This window comes from Sorex fumeus, unplaced genomic scaffold (genome assembly GCF_029834395.1).
Source record: "Sorex fumeus unplaced genomic scaffold, SorFum_2.1 ptg000048l, whole genome shotgun sequence".
NCBI lineage: Eukaryota > Metazoa > Chordata > Mammalia > Eulipotyphla > Soricidae > Sorex > Sorex fumeus.
The window spans coordinates 8,604,882-8,620,999 of NW_026606105.1; the positions used below are offsets into that span (position 1 = coordinate 8,604,882).

The 16,118-nt window shown below is 44.8% G+C and overlaps 1 protein-coding gene across 1 annotated transcript in view; it reads left to right on the plus strand.

Annotated features, from left to right (window-relative positions):
* The first annotated feature begins 6,044 nt into the window (after window positions 1–6,044).
* SVOPL (SVOP like) overlaps window positions 6,045–16,118 on the plus strand; it is a 54,079-nt gene continuing 44,005 nt past the window's right edge. Inside the window, exons 1-3 of the mRNA XM_056123971.1 lie at window positions 6,045–6,126; window positions 6,314–6,405; window positions 11,795–11,893. Of these exons, the coding sequence (XP_055979946.1) occupies window positions 6,045–6,126; window positions 6,314–6,405; window positions 11,795–11,893 (273 nt within the window). The remainder of the gene's footprint in view (window positions 6,127–6,313; window positions 6,406–11,794; window positions 11,894–16,118) is intronic.

Below are 16,118 nucleotides of genomic sequence, written 5' to 3' on the forward strand. Positions count from 1 at the left end.
TGGCAGGCTACCGAATGTAGCCTGCCCACACGGCAGAGTCTGGCAAACTCCCCGTGGCGTACCCAATATGCCAAATACCAGTAACAATGATGGGTCTCATTCTCCTAAAGAGCCTTGAACATAATCTCAGGGCTAGGATGAAAGAGACATTACTGGGGCCTGCTCGAGGCAATCGACGAATAACAGGATGATTTGTGATTTGTGATTTGTGAAGGAATGGCTACCCTAAAAAGCTTTCCTAGAACACCAGTAGGTGTGGGAGCGGGGATGTCTGGAGGTTACCAGCATTTGAGTCCCTTCTTTATTCACATGCGTTTAACTATCTTTAGTGTCTTCACGGCAGCTAGACATGGAATAGTAGTTTCTGGTAGTGGGGGCTGCAGTGGGTCTTGAAAGGAATCATTGTACCAGAACCCAAATGTTTCAAGGTTGGGGTCCTCCACACCAAAAACTTCCTGGCCTGAGAGTCACTGAGAAGGCAGGAAAAATATGGGTGCCAGGGCAGGCTGGGCAAGTAATAAGGGGCTCTCGGAAGAGAAGTGGAGAGGGGTGCTGAGTCGCAGCTCTCGCTGATTCTGTGGCGTGAGTGTTCCTCCCTACTTTTCACAAAGTGGTGTAAATGACTGCAAAGTCCTTAACTGAAGTTTCCATAGACACTCAGGCTTTGGGACGCTGAGGCTGCTGGCCCTGGACACCCCACTAGTCTCTGTTCATACTTGTGCAATTATTCATGCCCTTTCACTCAGATTCTGGCTTCTTCTTCCTTTTCTCCATAGTCTATCACTGTGATGGGATTCACACCTGTCTATGCACAATGTGAAATAAAAATCTGCCTGGGTGCCTTTTTATTTACTTAAGGATTATTATATAGTTCTTAAAACTGTTCATTTAAAAATTTTTTTTTCTCAGTTATTTCTGCAATGGTGAATGGTGCACTTGGAACACACGTCCTGTGATCTCGTGATCCTGTCTTTCTAACTTTCCTCCCTGGCTTCCACCATTCACATTGGTCACATGTACATATACTGTGTCACTGTTGGGACCATGTACATTATCCTCTGTCATGAAACCAAAATCAAGCCCTTTTGTTTCATTCCAATATTGACTCTAAACCTGAAAGTGTATAAACAGCCTTTTATTAGGCTCCTTCGAATATTGTTCATTGGAAAACGAACGTTAATGCAAAGATGATATTCATGTCTCAAGAGGCCTAATGTTATAACCAAGAAGAATGATTCCTCCTTGGCGTCATTGGCTGTCTAGCGCCCCATGGACTCTTCCTAGTATAGTTTTACTCTAGTTTTCTTCCTAGTATAGAAACAGTTGAATCTGCATTTCAGTCAGGAGATCTGTGAGATCACAGTTTTCTAATGACGTAGAGGTACAACCCTCCCTCTACGTCATTAGATTTCATTCAAGAAAAGTGAACTTTATTGGTATCACTTCTTTGCTGATGAGAGGGGGAAGTTAGGGCAGTAGGTAGGACTATAGAGCTACAGGATCCGGTGGAAACACATCAGATTAAACTGTCCTACTCTATAGCGAATGGCAGTTATTGGGCTAGTCTTGCTATTCAATACAAGCAATATTTGCTATTCAAATACAGAAAGCAAAGATACTCATTGGAGATTGTCTTATTTTCCCTCTGAAGCATTAAGGCTTGATCATCATGGAGATTGTAAAATGAGTTTAGAAGTCATGAAGATGATATGTGTTGATGAAGAAGAATGAGTTTATTGTGTAGCATTTTGGTATGGTGGACTTACTATGATTTTGAAAAATATTTCTCCACTAAGCTAGATTGTTTGATTCCCTAACTCTATGAAGAGTCACAATCACTTTCAGGTTTTAATTTTGCTCCTAGATTTACATGACTTTTGCTTTGTTTTTATCTTGGGCTACATCCAGCAGTGCTCAGGGCTTATTCCTTGATGAGCACTCAGGAATTATTTCTGGAGGTGCTAAGGGGGCTGTATGAGGTGCCAGAGGTTGATCCTGGGTCAGTAACATGCAAGGCAAGTGCCCCCACCTGCTGTACTATTGCTCCAGTCTTCGCAGCAGTTTTAATATGTTGTATAGTCCTCTTTATGTCAAAAGATGATTTCCCCTTGCTATTTTTTTAAAAAATTACCAAATGAAGAATATCCCTGGAAAGGAAGTTTAGACATTGTCTTGAGAGGAAGCACTGGAAAATCTACAACAATTGGTCTCTTGGGCTCTCAGATTCTCCAATGGGCTGAGAACAATTATTTTTACATTTCATGCTTGGTGAAAAATAACAATTATTTTGTGATTTTTCCATGGTCTCCCAGGGGGAGGGGGATTTTACAGACTTATTTTGAAACTTCTGGATCCATCTCCCATCTGGGAATATTTGTGTCGCTGTGACAGCATTTTAAGGAAACATAATACCGTGGTAGGGTTGTTTTTATGTGTATCTTTGGTGTCTCCAACTAGATTAAAGACTCCTTTATACACCTGCTGGACCATCCCTGCCTCAACCAGGCCAGGGAGCTGATTCTGAGCAAACAGCAGTGTCCTTAGGTTCTGCACGGCTGCTCTGGGATGATTCTCATGTTGTTGGGATCTGATTTTGCCATTCTCATGACCTCATTTTGTCAGCAGTATGCTCAGGGCTTGCTCCTGGCTCTGTGCTCAGGGATCACTGCAGGAGTTGCTCGGGGGACCATCTAGGGTGCCAGAGATTGAACTTGGTTCAACCACACGCAAGCACCTTAAGCCCTATGTCATCTCTCCAGCTATTTTTTGTTTTGTCATTTTTTTTCAGGTGTGCTTCAAAGACCCAGGATAATAGAGTAACTGTACAGCATCCTTCAATACATTTACAAGGCAATTTTTTTTCACTTATGCATCTCTGGCTCCCCATTCCAACCCTACCAGTGAGTTATTTAAAAGGGAACCCCAGGCACCCTATCACTTAAATATGTAAATATTTCAGTATGTATCTCTGACATCAGGATTCTTTTTTACTTTCATCACCATAATGTCACACCTAATGATGCCTCCGGTAATTCTTTAATAGACTCATTTTCTGATTTTCTCTCTTCACTTTGTGGCTTTTTCACAGTTGCATTGAAATGAGGAGTCAAAGAAGATCAACTCATTTCTTCGGTTGATTTGTTTCTTCTCTAGGTTCTCATTTCCCTTTCACCATTGCCATTTATTTATTGAAGCATGAACTCATTTATCTGAAGCAACTTTCTACATTCTGGGTCTTTCTTCTTGCATCCAGAGTGTATTTAATTATGTCTTCATCCCTTTGTGAATTTATCATTGGAGCAAGGGCTTGACCAGTTTCAGGTTCTGTTTCTTGTTTTTTAATTTTGTTTTGGGGCCACTTGGTGATGGTCAGGGTGTACTCCTGGTTCTGCGCTCAGGGGACCATATGTGATGCTCAGGGTTGAACCCAATTGGCTGCATGCAAGACAAATGCCCTAGCTGCTGAGCTATCGCTGCAATTCAGGTTCTTTCCTATGAGGCTGTGATAGGGATAGAGACTTCCTATTGCAATTTAGCAGGAAACGCGTTGTATCCTATCAGATTGCTTCTTTCAGTGGCATTAGGATTTTTCTTTCTGTGTGTGTGTGTGTGTCCATGCCCAGTGGTGTTTGGGGCTTACTCCTGGTCTGTGCTCAGGGATCACTCCTGGTGAGGCTTGGGGGAACCATATGTTATGCCGACAACTGAACCCTGGTGAGTTGCATGTAAGGCAAGCTCCTTACCCGCTGTACTGTCACTCAAACCCCATAGGAAATTGTCTCATCTTTCTTACACAAATTGTACTCTAGCCTAGACAAACATTGGGGGAATAAAAATTATTCTTTAATTTCAGCTCATAGGTGCAAATGGAAAGTGTTAAATTATCACAATTTTGCAACTTCTAGCCAAATGATGGGTATAAGTAATGGTCATCAATTAGAACCTTTGAAGTGCTGATGGAAAACGTTCCTAAAAGAGGGATAGATTGTATCAGTTAGAGCCATGAAAAATCCTAATGCTGTCACATGTGGTTCCCCAAACCAGGAGTAATTCCTGAGTGTAGAGTTAGGAGCAACCTCTGAGTATTGCTGGGTGTGACCAAAAAAAAAAAAAACTTTAAAAAAAGAGGCAACTGGGGGCTAGAGCGATAGCACAGTGGGCAGGGCATTTGCCTTGCATGTGGCTGACCCGGGTTCGATTCCCAGTATTCCATGTGGTCTCCCAGCACTGCCAGGAGTAATTCCTGAGTGCAGAGTCAGGAGTAACCCCTGTGTATTGCCAGGTGTGACTCCCCCAAAAAAGCTAAATAAATAAATAAATAAAAATTTTAAAAACTACTAAGCAAAAGAGGCAACTGTCTTTATTCACAATAATAAGTTGATCTCTTAGTCTCCAAAAGTGAACACTGAGATGTTTACTTTAGTGTTACTTTTATTGATGGGAATTATTGTTTTTGTTCTTGAGCCAGACCCAGTGTTCCTCACGACTTACTCCTGGTTCTACACTCGGGGAGCACTCCTGGTGGGGCTCAGAGGACCATATGGGATGCTGGGGATTGAACCTGGATTGATTCTTGTGCAAGGCAAGTGCCTTACCTACTGTGCTATTGCTTGGTCCCCTAACTGGTGGGCTTTGCTGGGTTCTGATTCTTTGCCCTCATTCTTCTTTACAGTCAAGTCATTCCATCTTTTTGGGGGGTGGTAGCATGGTTTAGGACACACCTGGAAGTGCTCTGTGGCTATTCTTAGTTCTGTGCTCAGCAGTGACTCCTGGCAGTGTTCAGGGATTCTAACTGGGTCAGACGTGTGCAAAGCAAGCGTTTTACCTCCAGTACTATCTCTCTGGTGCCAAATTGTCCCATCATTGGTAATGGCAGCCTTTTCAAGTAGAATCATATCATAACACTAGGAGTATTGCGACTGCTCTTGCGGTTAGGTAAAACAAGACTTCTAGGCACAGTTAATACCTTTCCTGTCCCAGATCCAGGATTTGTCATTTACCTAAGGTGCATTGGTGCTTCTCAGAAAAGCAGAAAGAAATCTAAGCTCTAGATGTATTCCTTGGTCATTTTTCTAGGCTTGTTCAGTGGATGGTGTGAGGATGTTTCGGGCTATACCTAGTTGTGCTCAGGGATAATTCCTGGTGGGACTTGGGGTTCAATATGTTTGTGCCAAGAATTGAACCTAGGTCAGCAGTGTGCAAGGCATGCACCTTCCCTGCTGTATTATCTCTCTAGCCCTGTTTGTTAAGTTGCTTTGGGTTTTGAGTCACCAGTACTTAGTGCTTGATCTTGGTTTTGTTCTCAGGGGTCACTCCTATCAGTGGCCTGGGCATGATATATTGTCCAGGGATCAAATCTGGATTTGCTGTTGCACACAGCATCACCTTAAGGCTAGCACCAGCCCCTGTGCCATCTCTCAGATCTCAACTTTATTATAGCTATTGATATCCCAGATGGCAATATTACTATTACTCACATAACTACTGAGAACAGATTGGGATTTTCGTTTGTCTCGTTAAGGATTCAATTAAATTATGGTGTCTTGAAGTCATTTGATACCTTTTCACTAATTCCATTCTTGACTTTTTGTTTTTATTTTCTTTGGATTGCTAAAGTTAAACTCCTTTCCAGGTTTGAACCCCAAAAGGAAGGGCTGCAAGTGTTCTGTCGAACTCAAATGCAGACGATATGTGGGAAATGCGTTGCAGACCATGTCCACGGAAGGGATGATCTCTTTGCAGTCAAAGACATTGTCCCTCCTATCACATGATGCTTGTGATCAAACTGTCCAGAGACATTGTTCCCTAACTTAGGGTTGGTGACTGGCCAATGTTGTCATCTTCTCAATTGTCCATTTGGCCTTCTTATGTTAGAGCTCCTTGTGCGTAAAATGGCGATTAACTATAATAGTGATTTTATTGATTTCTTTGGTGAAGATTAAAGCAGATACGCTTTGTGATGTTTCATTCCTTCTCCCCACCCCTCCCCCTTCTCTCAGAGCTACCACTGGGGAAACAGAGTGGGGAATCAAACCCGTCGGAAGATGGCATCCAAGCAGACAGAGCCAGTCACCATCATTAGTCTACGGAAGTTGAGTCTGGGGAACCCAGAGCCACAGCCTAAAGGTAAGATAGATCTAGAAGCCTCTAGTCCTCAAATGACTGCTCCATGCTGCGCTCCCCCCCCCTCAGCCCCCCATAGTTATTAGTTTGTGTAGTAACACCAGTCAGCTGGCCAGCAGGCTCCAGGGGCCCTCCACACTCATTCTCTTCCCACCGAGACTGTCGCTTTCACTTTGTGCTTCCTTTTTAGAGACCAAGACGTTCACTGTAGAGGATGCCGTGGAGACCATCGGATTCGGGCGCTTCCATATTGCCCTGTTTCTGATCATGGGCAGCACGGGGGTGAGTGCCACATGCGAGTCCGTTGTTGGACAGTGTTCCACTGATCTCACCTTGGGGCAGTCCAGTCAGGGACAGTGCGAAAGCGAGCAGAAACCTGGGGATTTTCTCTTGGGGTTGATCTAAAACTGCTTCTCATCTGCCCTCAGGAGGTGTTGAGCTACGAGAACTGAAATGAGTGTCGCTGTTTTCTGAGAATCCAATCCTTATTTATTTATTTATTTTTAACTAAAAAAATTAAAAATATTTTATATTTTAGAGCTGGAGTGATAGCACAGCCGGTAGGGCATTTGCCTTGCATCCGGCCGACCCGGGTTCAGTTCCCAGCATCCCATATGGTCCCCTGAGCACCGCCAGGAGTAATTCCTGAGTGCAGAACCAGGAGTAACCCCCTGTGCATCACTGGGTGTGACCCAAAAAGCAAAGAAAAAAAATTAAAATATTTTATATTTTATAATTGAATCACTATGAGATACACAGAAGATTGTTCATGATTGGTTTTCAGTCATGCAATGTTCCAACCTCTATCTCTTCACCACTGTGTGTTTCCCACCATCCATGTTCCCAGTTTCTCTCCCGCCACCCTCCTCTGCTCCCCACCAGTCTGCCTCTGTGGCAGGCACTTTTCTTCTTTCTCTCTTCCTCTCTTTCTTTCTCTTCCCTTTTGGGCATTCTGGTTTGCAATATAGGTACTGAAGGTTATTGTGTTTGTCTCTTTACCGACTTTCAGCACTCAGTTCTTGTCCAGAGTGATCATTTCCAGCTATCACTATCCCTGTCATAGTAGACTTCACTACCCTAACTGCCCCCCATTCTGTACCATTTGTAGCAATCTTCAATCCATGTGCCAGTCATCTTGTCCCTTGTTTCTATTGTCTTTGTGTACGAGTCTTATACTATTTTTTTTAATATTCCACAAAAGAGTGCAATGATTCTGATCTGTTCTGTTCCTCTCCTTCTGACTCATTTCACTTGGCATGAAACTCTCCATGGGCTGGAGCAATAGCACAGCGGTAGGACATTTGCCTTGTGCGCAACCACCCGGGCCGAGCCGGGTTCGATTCCTCCGCCCCTCTCAGAGAGCCCAGCAAGTTACCGAGAGTATCTCGCCCGCATGGCAAAGCCTGGCAAGCTACCCGTGATGTATTCCATATGCCAAACACAGTAACAACAAAGTCTCCAATGGAGATGTTACTGGGCCCGCTTGAGCAAATCGATGAACAACGGGAGGACAGTGTTTGTTTGTTTTGATACTCTCCGTGTTCATCCATTTATAAGCAAATTTCATGGCTTCATTTTTCTGGTGGCTGCATAGTATTCTATTGTGTAGATATACCATAGTTTCTTTATCCAGTCGTCTGTTCTTGGGTGCTCGGGTTGTTTCCAGATTCTGGCTCTTGTGCATGGTGCTGCAATGAGCACAGAAGTGCAGATAACTTTTCTGCAGTGTGCTTTGATGGTGTAAAAGTGAGGTAATTATATTCACCAAAACCATCAGAGCCCACACTACTGTAAATATATGACCCCCAAATACATCAAGTAAATCAAACACTGAGCCTTTTAAGGAGGTAGGCCAGTGAGAGAGAAGGAACCTCGGGTCATTGGTGGAGGGATGCTGATGCTGGTGGTAGGTGTGGAGTTGGAACATGAATTACCGGGAAAACTATCATTAGTAGCTTTGTAAATTACATTGACTAAGTAAAAAAAGTTTTAAATAAACTTTGATGAGGGGAAAAAAAGGTTTAAATTTCCCTAGAGGAAAGAAAGGAGAAAAACTAGATGGTATTACCCAAGTATAATTAGACACATGATTCTCAAACACTGACATCAGAACCACCTGGGACATCATTAAGTAGAGATTTTTAGATTTTTCTGGTTTATTTTATTTTTTTTTGGTCACACCCAGCAATGCTTAGGGGCTACTCCTGGCTCTGCAGTTAGGAATCAGTCCAGGCGGTGCTTAAGTGAACCATATGGGGTGCCAGGGATCGAAACCAGGTTGTCTACATGCAAGACAAGCACCTACTTACTGTGCTATCTCTTCAGCCGCAATTTCTAGATTTTTAAGGGTTTGTTCTATACCATCTATTATGAGGGAAGAAGAGTGATTGCTCTGTCCCAGGGCTTTCAGGAACTGTGGGGATACTGCTCAGAAAACACCCCACTCCCAGAAGGAAAAGAAGAAAGGAAGGAAGGAAAATAAAAGAAATGGCTTCTGGTGCATTTCTTTCGTTCTGCATTTCTTTCGTTCTGGTGCATTCTGGTTCGTTCTTCCAACCTACCAGCCAGGAATAGCTTTTCCCCTTTGCCCCACACCCCCCATCCCACACAAACCCTGGGAAATAAGACAGTTGATGTGGGTGTGGAAAGTCAAACCCCTGTACTCTCAAGGATAGGACTGCAGACTGTCTATCTAATGGAAAATATATATCTATACATATATCTTAATACATAGCATAATATATTTGTATATTATTATATACCATATATTATAGCACCAAACATAAATGTGTTACATATTACTGTTATATAATACATAACATATTCACCATGTCATACATGTACCATACAATGTATGTATCATATAAATACTTAGATAATATGTAGATGGTATATCCAATAGTTACTAGTAGTATTTTTGTTTGGTTTTGCTTTCATTTGGGGGCCACACCTGGAGATGCTCAGGGGTTACTCCTGGTTCCACACTCAGGAATTATTCCTGGCAGTTCTTGGGGGACCATATGAGATGCTGGAGATTGAACCCCAGTCAGCTGTGTGCAAGGCAATTGTTCTATCCACTGCACTATTAATCCAGCCCCATGTATAGTATCTGTTGTACCTAAAAGCATCGATAATATTGATGGTACTTTGTATATCAAGAAAGATAGTACAGCAGGTTGGGAGCATGCCTTGCACACGGCTGGCCTAGGTTTGATCCCCAGCACGCATACGGTCCCTTGAGCACCACCAGGAACGATCCCTGAGTGCAGAATCAGGTATAAGTCCTGAGCACAGCTGGGTATGGCCCCCCAAAAAACAAACAAACAAATAAATAAATAGATAAAACCTAAAAGACAGACTAGGTATGGATGGTGAGGGCACAGCTTCATGGCCAGAGCCTGGGTGGGCTCTTGTTCAGAGGTAATCTTTGAGGGCAGTAGTCGCCTTTGAGGGCCTCCATAGAACAATTTGGGTAGTGACCAGGACCCAATATGGGTCTGTAAGATGTTCCGTACAGAGCAGCTCAGTCTCACTACTGGCCTGGTCCTCTCTGCCATATCCCCGTTGGCTCATACAGCAGAGTATGGCCAAATCTTTGCCTGTCACTTCCTTCTGAAACTGAGGGACCAGGTCCTGATTGATATTCACCCAAATACTTTCTATTGGTGTGGGAGATGTGTTCAAATATCCAAATGTGCTTCTGAGGTTATCCTGCTATCTCTTATTCATGATACCTTTGAAACTAAAATACTATCTGAACTTCAACTATGGCTAAAATAATCCCCCAGGGTTAGCAAAGCTTTTATAATAGATTGACAAGCTCATATGTTACTTAGCATCACTCTCCCAGACCCTCGAGGTACAAATAATATTCTAATAGTAAGCTATAACAAGTCATGGTGTGTCCCATACTCATGTCCAGTACCACATCCATGCCCCACCTTAACTGTTCCTTTGCCCACTTAAAACCTTTGTCCCTAAGACTGTACCTTCTCATTCCTTATTCTAGGCATAGAACCTCAGAATCATCTTAGCCTTCATTCTTCCTTATCTTGTGATGGATCTCTATAATCTGTTTCGTGTGTGTGTGTGTGTGTGTGTGTGTGTGTGTGTGTGTGTGTAGGTTTGTTTTGTGTTGAGCCGCACCTGTTTCTGTGCTTGGGGGACCACGTGGTGATGGGGACCAAGCCTGGGCCTTCTGCATGTACAGCCTGTGCTCAGCTAACTGAGCTCACTCCAGTTGCCTCTCTTTATTATTTATTTTACTTTAATAAAACACCAAGATTTACAAAGTTGTTCATAATACAGCTGTTTCAGGTGTTCAATATTCCAGCACCAGCCCCACCACCAGTGTGCCCTTGCCTCCACCAGTGTCCCTACTTTCCACTCCCCTCCTTAGCAGGCACTAATTAATTTAATTTATATTGCACCTTACAACATATATCTTGTAGTGGTGTCACTAAAACCATGGCCCGGGGATTATTGAGCTGGTAGGGGTGAGTTGGGCTTTCTGTGCTATTGTTTTTGCTCATTGAGCTTCATGAGCTCAATGTTTCCATGTAATGCTCTTGTTTGTCTGGGCTGTTGGTTCTGTGAAGTTTGCAGGTGTTGCAAGGCCACATATGTTGTTTGCTTCAGGGGGCTGAGGAACTGAGGCCATCAGCTCCTGGTGTCTCTCTGAGATCAGCCGTGAAGCCAGGTCATTTCTCTGGCAACAGCACAGCTGGATGCGTGGAGGATGGGTGGAACACTGGCCTTCAGGAGGGTGGGAACTCTGCTCCGATCCTAGAATCCAGAGTCCGTAGCCCAGTGGCGGCTGGGACTTCCTGGGATAAGTCAGCTGCCAGCATCTCTCTGAGATCAGTTATCTGTTTATTCCTTTCATTCTTTCCTGGCATCTGCTTCATTTCCCCAGGGGAATAATCCACCCTCTACTACACCCCAGGGGCAGGACAGAGGGTGATGTTTCCTATCATAAGAAATATTTTGGTGTGGGGGTTAGAGCAATAGTATAGCGGGAATGGCGTTTGCCTTGCACACAGCCAACCCAGGTTCTATCCCGGCAACCCATATGGTCCCTTGAACACTGCCAGAAGCAATTCCTGAGCGCAGAACCAGGAATAACCACTGAGCATTGCTAAGTGTGACCCAAATAACCAAAAAAAAAAAAAAGAGAGAAATATTTCAGCATGCCCCTAAACACAATTTGCTAAGTTGACACCCCCTTCCTGACGGAGTCCGGCTGTGTTCCTTTCATTGTTGTCCAGCTTTATGAATCAAGCCTTCCCTTTCCAGGTTCGTAAGGTCAGAGATCAGGGACTGTGTTAAAAACCATCTATGAAAGATTCCCTGAGATGTCCATGATGGCAAGTGCATAAGTCAGAGGTCAGAGCGAGGTCCATGTGGAAGCAGAGGTTAACCAGGGACCATAATTAGCACCTGGGGACACTCATTAATCTAGGGACCATCTCAAATTGTGCGGCCCCTTGGTATCATTCCCGTGGAAACCAAAGTTCCCTGTGCTTCTTTCTCTCCTACGAGCAGTGCAGAGAAGGACCCAGTGGGTGCCCCCTGACTTGGAGAGGGGAAGGAGGCAGGAAAAATCAGGATGGTGGGCAGGAGAAACGGGTGACTCGGGCCCTTCACCATGTCCTTGCTCTTTGCCCTGCAGGTGGCTGAGGCCATGGAGATCATGCTCATAGCCGTGGTGTCCCCCGTCATCCGCTGTGAGTGGCAGCTGGAGAACTGGCAGGTAGCGCTCGTGACCACGGTGAGTGAAGCATCCTGCGTGCTGAATGACCCCTCTGGGGACTCCCTGCTCCCTTCCCCTCCTCGGTGTGTGCTGGCTGCAAAGTTCATGGGTTTTTGGGGCCCACGCCACCCTTCAAGGCTTGTCTTTTCCCTTGAGCATGACTGATGTCATTTCCTTTCCAGCTCCTAGGGAAAGCCCAGTATGCATATTCAGAAGGGCCTCCCCATGGGGGACTTTGGGGGCCATACAAGGCAGTGCTTAGGGACTATTCTTGACTCTCCAAAGTGACCCATGGCAGTACTCAGAGGCCATACATGATGCTGAGGGTCAAACCAGGGTGGGCTGCATGCAAGGTAAGCACCTTTAACCTCTGCGCTATCCAGTCCCCAGGAAAGTCATGGGCTAGTTGTACTTTAATGAGCTCTGAACTGTTACTCCAGGTAACTGAGAGGTTACTGGGATGGAGGTGACTTAACCAATCACCAAGTATCTCTCAGGGAACTGCTCAATTTCTTTCTTTCTTTCTTTCTTTCTTTCTTTCTTTCTTTCTTCCTTCCTTCCTTCCTTCCTTCCTTCCTTTCTTTCTATTTCTTTCTCTCTCCTTCCTTCCTTCCTTCCTTCCTTCCTTCCTTCCTTCCTTCCTTCCTTCCATCCTTCCTTCCTTCCTTCCTTCCCTCCTTCCTTCTTCCTTTGCTTGTTTTTGTTTTGCTTTGTTTTTGGACCACAACGGCAATGCTCAGGGCTTACTCCTGACTCTGCACTCAGGATTATTCCTGGCAGGCTTAGGGAACCATATGGGATGCCTGGGATCAAACTCTGGTCAGCTGTGTGGAAGGTAAGCTCTTTACCCACTGTGCTCTCGCTCCAGCCTGGAACTGCTCGATTTTCTAAGCACCATCATCGTGGCTTTCTGGATTGCCTACCACATTTGCTACAAAGCGGAGTTAACAATACTATCCATCATTTTAGAAAGGCATTGACTAAGCACCATTTTATTGGTCCAAGGCAGGGTGTGTGTGGACGAGTGTCTATGCATTTGGGGAAATACGCCAGTTCCATGCTGCAGGACTAGAAAGTCTGGATGAGCGAGTGGTGGGGAGCAGGTGGCAGAGACAAGCAAGTCCAGAGGCACCCCGGTGCCTGAACTCTCCTCCAGAAACCCCAGTACAGCCCTGTCCCCACCCCAGGGTAGGGACACAAGTCCCAAACAGGACCATGGCAACACCAATATGCAGAATGATTTTCCTTAATGTTCTTGTGGGGGCTGAGAAATAAGGCCAAAGGCCTTGATGCAGGAGGCCTGGGACCCATCCCTGACAAAGCATGGTCCCCTGAACACCACCAGGAGTGACCTTCAAGCAAACAAACAAAAAATATCTGACAAATGACCTTTTTATCAAATAACGAACATTTCATGCACATGTGCTTTGGCTTCCTAGTCATCATGCATTTCTCTGTAGAGAGGGAAGAGTTTACCCTCTCTCATGCAGAGCTCTGCCAATAATTTTTTGGTGGGGGGCAGGTGTGGGCCACGCCCAGCAGTGCTCAGGGCTACTCCTGACTTGGTGCTCAGGAGTCATTCCCAGTGTTGGTTGGAGGACCACGTGGTTTCTGGGATCAAACAAACAAAGCACAGACTCCACCCTTTGGTGGAGTATTCTGGTGTGTGTGTGTGTGTGTGTGTGTGTGTGTGTGTGTGTGTGTGTGTGTGTGTTTAAGTCTTAAAGGAGCCTCTTCAGCCAGGAGACTTGAAGGCCGAACTGCAGGCAAGGGGGCCCATTATGGTCAGTGCCTGTGAATCCTGAGGCCGTGAAGCTAGAGAGGGAGTAAGTTAGGAGATTGTGCAGGGAAGGGGCAGTAATGTGGAAGACAAAATGTTCTGGAAATACCTGGGAGGTAACTTTGGGGGAGGAGCACAAAGGAAACCAGTTGAGGAAGAGGAATTGGTTTACTTGGGTGCTGAAGTTGCTCTCCAAGCAGGCAGGACTGGGCGGGGACCCACTCTGGACCAGGCTGCCCTGAGAGGCAGTGGGGGAGAGGATGCCAGTCTGACGGCGGAGGCCTGGCACAGGGTGGGGCACTGTAAGAGAGGGCTTACCATCTGAAACTGGCATGGAGATGCTAAGCCAAGAGGGGCCCATCTTTCCCCCACTCACAATTGTACTTGCCTGGGCTCGTCTTCAGCGCTGGCAGGGGAAGAATTGCCCTTTGCTGAGGGATATAGGTGGCCTTCCCAGGGAGGGGCCAGTGCTGGTCTGGATTGGTCTCTGTGGACGGTAGCTGGTGGACTGCATTGGTCTCTGTGTCTTGCATGATGAGGAATTCAGTGTCAAAATGTATACCTAATCGTGCAGCAAATTGACCAGATTCTCTTAATTCCATTTTCTTCTTGAAAGTTCTTCTCTTCCAGGCAGAGTGATAGTACAGAGGGGAGGGTGTTTGCCTTGCATATGATCAACCTGGGTTCAATCTCTGGCATCCAATCTGGTCCCCTAAGCACTGCCAGGAGTAATTCCTGAGTATAGAGCCAGGAGTAACCCCTGAACATTGCTGGGTATGACCCAAAAAGCAAAAAATCAAATAAAATTAAGTTCTTCTGTTCATCCCTTTATGTTTGTTTTGGTTTGTTGGAAACTCCTATTTTTAGAAAAGAGTAAGGTTATAAAACCTAATGTCTTACCTAGGTTTTCCATTAAATAACTTAGATGGTCTTCACTTTCTTCTATATGCAAACTATAGTTGTGATTTAGAAAGCATTCCTTACTGGGGCTGGAGAGATAGTACAAGGGGTAGGGCACTTGCTGTGCATATGGTGGACCTGGGTTTAATCCCTGGTATTCCACATGGTTCTCTGAGCCCTGCCAGGAGTGATGCCTAAGTGCAGAGCCAGGAGTAAGCCCTGAGCACCCCTGGTGTACCCCTCCCCCTGAAAAAGGAAGAAAAAGATTCCTGTCAGTCCTTATATTTGTACAAGAATTGCTACAAAGCCCTGTGCAGGTGTAACCACCCACCCCGACCCAAGGCCATGGGTGTACAGGCCTGTGTTCCCGAGAATCTGGGTGAGTGTGGCATCTAACAAACTTGAATGATTTAAGGCTGATAATTAATGAGAGATAAAACAGAGGACAAAGTGCTCGCCTCACACATCGCTGATCTGGGTTTGATCCCTGTTACCTGAGCAGGGAGTCAGGAGTAAGCTCTGAGCACAAGTAGGTGTGCCTCCCCCCATCCAAAAAAAAAAAAAAACAAAAAAAAATTTTTAATGAAAGAAAATAATGACTCTACTCGAAACTTCTAGAAATATTAAATCTAGACATTAAAGTGGCAGGGTTTATTTACAAAAATAAATTGTATCTTCAATATGGTAGCATTGTATCTTTAGTATTAGTCATATTAAAAATAAAAAAGTATGGGGCTGGAGCAATAGCACAGCAGGTAGGGCGTTTGCCTTGCACGCGGCAGACCTGGGTTTGATTCCCAGCATTCCATATGGTCCCCCAGCACTGCCAGGAGTAATTCCTGAGTGCATGAGCCAGGAGTAACCCCTGTGTATCATTGGGTGTGTCACCCAAAAGCAAAAAAAAAAAAAAGTACCTCAAACCATACAGAAAAAAACAATCTAACTGGATTTTAAAAAATGTTTTAGTGCCTGAGAGGAAAGCCCAGGGCTGAGCACAAATCTTTGTATGTGGGAGGCTGGGTCAGAATCTTAGCACCTCTGTGAATCCCAGAGCACTGTCAGGAGTGACCCTTAAGCACTGCTAGATATGGCTCCAAAACACAACAACAACAAAAAAATCTATGTACTTGATACGTAAGGTTTTAGAAAAATACAGCAAAGAAGAAAAAGTATATTATTAATTAGCATTCTTTTTCAAAAGAGGGCGTATTAACACTGACCATGAGAAAGAAAATTATTCCAGAATCATCCTTCATTTGGAATAGTCTTAGATAGATGGAAGATCTTTATCCTTTTATTTCACAGTTGCTCAATGCACGGCCCTTAAGCCAGAACCCATGCCTGGAAAGTCCACTCTCCCCTCAGCTTGGCCTAGACAGTTCAGCAACCGGGGAAATCAGGGCTTTGATTCTAGAAAGATCTGCCGGGTGTCTCCCTCCTGTTTCCTGCGGGAGAAATGCATTCATATCTACCTTATGCATAGGGCTTAATGCCCCCTGATGAAATACAATAATATTCACACTCTTTCCACTAAGGAAACTTTTTTGTGGCATTTTCTGTGTT